We start from the raw sequence: 6,301 nt of genomic DNA, 5'->3' as shown, positions 1-6,301 counted from the left end.
TTTGTTTAGATATTTTTTTATATATTAAACCCTGTGTTTGCTTTAAAATTATTGTGCATCTTCATATGCAATTCCAAACAATGAAAACACATGGTAGCTTTAAAATTTTGGGAATACATATCTTCTAAATAAAAAGAATTACTTCAGACTTTTCATACATTCAAAATAATAGTAACGCATATGTTCACTATTTTGCTGAATATGCTCATTCTCGAATTTTTGTTATTTATTTTCAGGTTAAAACCTTTAAATCTAGACAATTGTACAGTCACCACTGAAGGTCGACGGCTTGACTCCCTTTGTCGAGTGACTGCTGCAGCTGGTGTTGAGTGGACAGTATGTGGATTCCCTTGAAGCCGATCTGGCTTCTGCTGAGATCCAATCGGTGTCCAAAGGGGAATACTGTGGGTCAGTTCCGCCAGTGGATTCGAAAGGACCTGGAGGAATGATGATAAAAATCAGGGGAACAAGGAAAACCTCCAAAGATTTTTGTACGATGTGTACACTGTGAATATATATATGTGTACAAAGGAAGTATAGATCGCACACTGTGACATGACAAAGCTTGGTACAAGAGATATTGAGACAGTGTTGCACTCTATTGTGTCTCAAGCTGATGGAAGGTTACGGTTGGTAATGGAATTTTCCATCCCCCCTTCGGGCTGGGTACGCGCCTTTGAGGACGGGAGCGTACATTCTCCCCGGGTGGATAACAGCTCGTCGTTGTCCATGGTCGGGAGGGGAATAAGCTAACTTGCAGCTCGCCGGTATACTCCGGTGGCCGTTTTGACGTCAGCCACTCTAACGATCATATCCCTTCCCGGATACGTCTTGATAATCCTTCCTAGGTTCCACGATTGAGCTGGAGAATTGTCTTCGACGATTACGACGATCATATCTGGTTGTAGGTTTGGTTGCGTTCTTGTCCACTTGCTTCTAGCTTGGAGCGTAGACAAATACTCCTTAGACCATCTCTTCCAGAAATGGTCGCGCAAAAAATTGAGGTATTGCCACCGTGACAGACGGTGTACTGGCACATCCAAATGTGTCGGCTTCGGCACTGGTTCCAGCAGTCTTAGTAACATGAGATGCGCTGGGGTGATGGGCAAAGGATCGTTAGGATCCTCCGACAGAGCATACAACGGGCGCGAATTAAGAACTGCCTCGATGTGTGTTAAGACGGTGTATAACTCTTCAAAGGTGAGGATGGCTGACTGGAGGACCCTCTTGAGGTGTGTTTTCACGCTCTTCACCCCGGCCTCCCACAAGCCACCAAAATTGGGGGCTCTAGGCGGAATGAAAAGCCATTCGATCTCCTTGGATAATAGGAACTCCACAATCTTGGCTTGTGTAGTTTCGTCCTTCAGAAGCTGATAAAGGTGATGCAACTCCTTAGAGGCTTCAGTGAAATTAGTTGCATGGTCTGAGAGCATCCGTTTCACCAGACCTCTACGGTTGACGAATCGATCCAAGGCAGCCAAAAACGCTTCGGTGCTCAGGTCCGACACCAACTCGATATGGATTCCCTTCGTTGCTAAGCACAGGAAGACGGCGATGTACCCCTTTACATGCTTCGGCTTGTATCGCCCTTCCTTGATGGTGATAGGACCAGCGTAATCTACACCGGTGTTCTCGAAGGGAAACGCTGGCACCACACGGTTCTGTGGTAAATTTCCCATTAGCTGATGGGATTCCTTCGGGTTGACCTTGAAGCAGCTTATGCATCTTCGGCAAACCTTCCTAACTGTTGATTTCGCCCTCGTTATCCAGAACATCTCCCGTAGGATGGCTAGAAGTGCAGATGGCCCTACGTGAAGATGTTCAACGTGTATTGCACGTACCAGCGCTTCGACGACAGGATGTCCATGAGGTAGAAGCAGTTGGTGCTTAGAGTTATATCGCAGGTTTGAATTTTGGAGGCGACCTCCGAGTAGGCCTTCGTCATCCATAAACGGACTAAGGTTGGCCAGATTTTTTGGGACTTCTCCCCTGGAAATACAGCTAATTTCTTCAGGATATTCCAGTGATTGAACTAACCTGATGATGCATTCTAACGACCTTCTTATTTCAGGGACGGATAAGTGTGGCTTCAGATTTCGTTCTGGTTTTGGATGACGTAAGTTGCTGACGTATCTTAATACGAATGCAATTACCCTTTGTAGCCTCCGAAAGTCACTTGACCTTTCGAAAATCGGTAGAAAACTTGCAGCGACTGATGGTACGGCGATGATATCGCCCATGACTTCCGGAAGCTCTTCATCCGGAATTAAAATGAGCGGAGAATCGTCGATTTTGGGATCTTCACTTGTCAGGAAGGAGGGACCCTCCCACCATAACCGATTTCTGTTGAGGGCCGCAGGAAAAAGACCCCTCGAAATGATGTCGGCTGGATTTTCACTGGTGTGGACGTATCTCCACTGCTCACTCTTCGTTAGACGGTTGATTTCCACCACACGGTTTCTTTGGAACACCTCCAATTGTTGTTGGTGCTTCTTCAACCAGGCTAGCACGATTTGACTGTCTGAATAGAGCTTCACACTGTCGACAGTTGATTTTATAGCTGCGAGCACCTTGGATAACAGTCGAGCTAACAGGAGAGCAGCGCACAACTCCTTCCTTGGGATGGACATCTCGGTGAGCGGTGCAATTTTAGACTTGCTACACAGCAAACGAGCAGATTTTTTTCCATCAGCTGTTGTACAAGCAAGATAGAGGCAAGCTCCATAGGCCTTGCCAGATGCATCTGCGAAGCCATGAATGTCGCAGCGAACGGTATCGGGTGATATTACGCACCTGGGAATGCGCAGCGTGCTTAGCTCGGTCAATGAGTCACGAATTTTAACCCACTCTTGGAAGAGGATGGGGTCCAAAATATCATCCCACTCCAAATTGGCCGACCAAATGCGCTGCATCAGCGCCTTAGCTAACACTAACACAGATGACACGAATCCGAGGGGGTCAAACATCTTTGCGATCTCACTGAAGACATACCTCTTGGTGATGGGCTTATCACCAATTAATTTGGAAACGGCGATCCGGAAATCATCTTGTGTTGGGTCCCACAGGAGACCAAGTGTCTTGATCGATGCGTTAGTGGATGAATCATCTACGTCGAATATCAGCTCACGATCATCTTCTGGAACGTTCCGCAGTACTTCCGGTGAGTTTGAGCACCATTTCCTCAGTGGAAAGGCACCCCTGGCGAGAAGTTCTTGCAAATCAAATTGCAGCTGGATTGCTGCATGGATTGTGTCCGCACCAGATAACACGTCGTCGATGTAGAAGTCATCCTGTACCACCTTGCTGGCGGTTGGATAATTATCCCCTTCGTCTTCTGCGAGTTGCCTCAGGGATCTGGTTGCAAGGTAAGCAGCTGAGGCCGTCCCGTATGTGACGGTGGTCAATTCTAACACCCTCAGGGATTCAGTAGGTTTGTCGCGCCAGAATATTCGCTGGAAACAGGTTTGCCTCTCGTCAACCCGGATTTGTCGGTACATTTTGCAGACGTCGGCGGTGAAAGCGTACCGATACTTCCGGAAACGTAGGACGATTGAAAACAGGTCACTTTGTACCGTTGGTCCTACTTTCAACACGTCGTTGAGCGAGTTTGTCGATGATTTAGCTGTGCCATCGAACACGACTCTGACTTTCGTTGTGGTGCTCGAAGGTTTCAGCACCGCATGATGAGGTAGATAGTAAACTTGTTTGGCTGGTGGATCATCTGATTCTCGGACTTCCTTGCAGTGTCCGAGATCCTGGTACTCCTTGATGAAGGTAGTATATTGCTGTTTCAGTTCTGGCTGGCGTGCCAGGCGTCGTTCGAGCAGGAAGAAACGTTTCAAGGCGAGTGATCGATTGCTAGGTAGGTTGACAACCGAATTACGGAAAGGAAGCTGTACGACGAATCTGCCGTTCTCGTCACGACGGTACGTATCATGGAAGTGATCTTCAACTTCTTGTAGTTCGTTTGATTGCAGCGGGGTGCTGCCGAGATCCTCAATCTCCCAGAACCGTTGGATGGTATGATGGAGATCGTCCATAGAAGCCACATTGGAATAGACTTCTGTTGGCTGTTCTTCGTAGACTCCGGTAACGATCCACCCAAATTTGGTCTCTTGTAGCAATGGTAGGTTGTGGCTGAGATGCAGCTGCCCTTGCATCATGAGTTCGAAGAAAAACTCCGCTCCGATTAACATATCCACCTTTCCCGGGGTTTGGAAGAGTGGATCCGCTAACTGCATTCCGGCTGGAATACGCCAGTTGGAGATGTCAATATTTGTAGACGGAACGGACCCAGTAACTCTGGGCGTAACCAAGAATTTCATCTTCTTGTTAAAAAGGCTGTAGTTAGAGGTAACTTGCACGATGACCTTCTGTCGAATGTGGGATTTGATACCACCGATTCCAATTACTGGTATGTTAGCAGGAAGTTTCGTAACGGCGAGAGTTCTCGCCATAAATTCTGACAAGAAATTCATCTGGGATCCGGAATCCAGAAGTGCCCGACAGGCATGCGGATGACCGTCCTTATCATACACGTTGACCACGGCTGTCAGCAACAGAACATGCTTTGTTGGTCTTACGACGCTGGAGCATGAAGCATTAACAGATTCTCCAACCGGCGGAACAGATTGCCACGGAATTGGAGCCTGTATCTCCGTTGGTTGACGGGGTTGATTGATCGTGTCTGTCGTTAACTGCTGATTCCTTTCGAGATGGAGCAACGTGTGATGCTTGGCTGCGCACTTAGCACAGGTTCTTTCGACCGGACAGGCACTGACTTGGTGGCCCTTACGAAGACAATTGATGCACGCTTTCTCCTCTTTGATTTTGGCGTGCCGCTGAGCAACGGACATGTTGCGAAACACGGGGCACTTGAAGTTGAGATGCTGTCCGGGGCACAACTCACATGTAACGCTGGCTGGCGATGTACTAGCATGATACGCTCGTGACGCACCTTCCGACAATGCAAAATCTTTCTGTTTCACCGTATTCGAAGTTGAAATTGATGAGGCTTCCTCGCACCTCTCCAATACCAGGTACCAGTCTTGAAGGAAATCGATGGTGTCTTGATATTTCGGGAGTTCTCGTTTGTTTAAACTCTTCTCCCAGATTTCACGACTTTCACGATCCAAGGCTGCAGTCAGGATGTTGACCACGAATAGTTCTGATACTCCGGTTAGCTCCTGCTCCATGAACCGCAAACCCTCGACATGGCGCGTACATTCGTCGAGCAGAGTTCGCAGTTCCCTTGATGATTTCTTCTTCATTTTCGGAAGATTCTTGATGCCTTGGATATGGGTGTCAACGATCAGCCGCTTGTTGTCGTATCTCTCTTTGGGAAGACGCCACGCATGTTCGTAGTTGCCGTCTCGGATGGTAGCAGCGTCTATTACATTCTTCGCATCACCGATCAAGCACTTCTCCAGATGGTACAGCTTCACTGCGTCGGAGTCACGAGAAGCGTCCATCAGGTCCAGAAACATCGCCTTAAACTTGGGCCAATTTCGATACTGGCCGTCGAACGTTGGCAAGGGGGCTCGCAGCGCTTGTTGCTGGACGATTATTTGTGGTGGGAGTGAGACTCCTTGTTGTACAACACCCTGAGTGGTACGATCAGTAGAGTAGGCCATCATCATTTCTTCGATGGTCGTCGAAACCTCGTTGAAACGTTCTTCGAAGTTGGTATAGATTTCTTCCTGAGCTGGAACACATTCCTCGTCAATCGACGCCATTACTCTGCTATGGAAGCCGCTGAATTCGGAGTAGGCTGCGTCGATGTTCTTCATGTATGTCTTTAACTGGGCTAAACTAACTTGGCCCTGTGCAGACAATAGGGAATTCTGCACACGGACCAATTTTGGTTCACCTGCTCACGCTGACGAAGAAGCGACAGATAACCTTTCTTTGCCTTGGTGTTAGATCCGATTTCCTGGGTAGAAAATCCTGCGAACGAGTCTTCATCTTGGAGTGATGTTTCGAGTGATGATCGGTTGACCTTTTTCACCGGAGAATGCTTGATGGACATATTGTCGCTATCCAGTTCGTTGTTGGAAACCACAAAGGTGCTCCTTTGTTTCTATTCACAATAGAAACGTATCTATTGTTCGCTGTCTGAGCCGCGTGTACGCTCCCTTACGCTGTTTTAGCCGCGAAGGACGCTCTTACACCGATCTGAGGTGCGGATTTAATTACGCAATTTTTCGTGGATTGTCTCCGGACAATCCGGTTCGAAGGACCAGATGTACAGTCACCACTGAAGGTCGACGGCTTGACTCCCTTTGTCGAGTGACTGCTGCAG

The 6,301-nt window shown here is 47.9% G+C and overlaps 1 protein-coding gene across 1 annotated transcript; it reads right to left on the bottom strand.

Annotated features, from left to right (window-relative positions):
* Window positions 1-252: 252 nt before the first annotated feature.
* LOC129773310 (uncharacterized) lies at window positions 253-6,028 on the bottom strand. Its single transcript, XM_055776911.1, has 3 exons — window positions 5,870-6,028; window positions 755-5,822; window positions 253-437 (listed from the first exon to the last, which is right to left on the bottom strand). Exons 1-3 carry the CDS (start codon window positions 6,026-6,028, stop codon window positions 253-255), a joined length of 5,412 nt encoding a protein of 1,803 aa, XP_055632886.1.
* Window positions 6,029-6,301: the final 273 nt, after the last annotated feature.

The sequence above is a fragment of the Toxorhynchites rutilus genome, chromosome 3, assembly GCF_029784135.1.
Source record: "Toxorhynchites rutilus septentrionalis strain SRP chromosome 3, ASM2978413v1, whole genome shotgun sequence".
In the NCBI taxonomy this organism is placed as follows: Eukaryota; Metazoa; Arthropoda; class Insecta; order Diptera; family Culicidae; genus Toxorhynchites; species Toxorhynchites rutilus.
This window is presented reverse-complemented; position numbering and strand designations above follow the sequence as displayed.

Bases quoted from the DNA above. Each gene is read 5' to 3' on its own strand.
- LOC129773310 (XM_055776911.1), bottom strand. From the start codon at position 6,028: ATGTCCATCAAGCATTCTCCGGTGAAAAAGGTCAACCGATCATCACTC. The intron at 5,823-5,869 runs GTGAACCAAAAT...TTGTCTGCACAG, and splicing joins TTCTTCGTCAGCGTGAGCAG to GGCCAAGTTAGTTTAGCCCA. The intron at 438-754 runs GTTAGCTTATTC...TCATTCCTCCAG, and splicing joins AGTATACCGGCGAGCTGCAA to GTCCTTTCGAATCCACTGGC.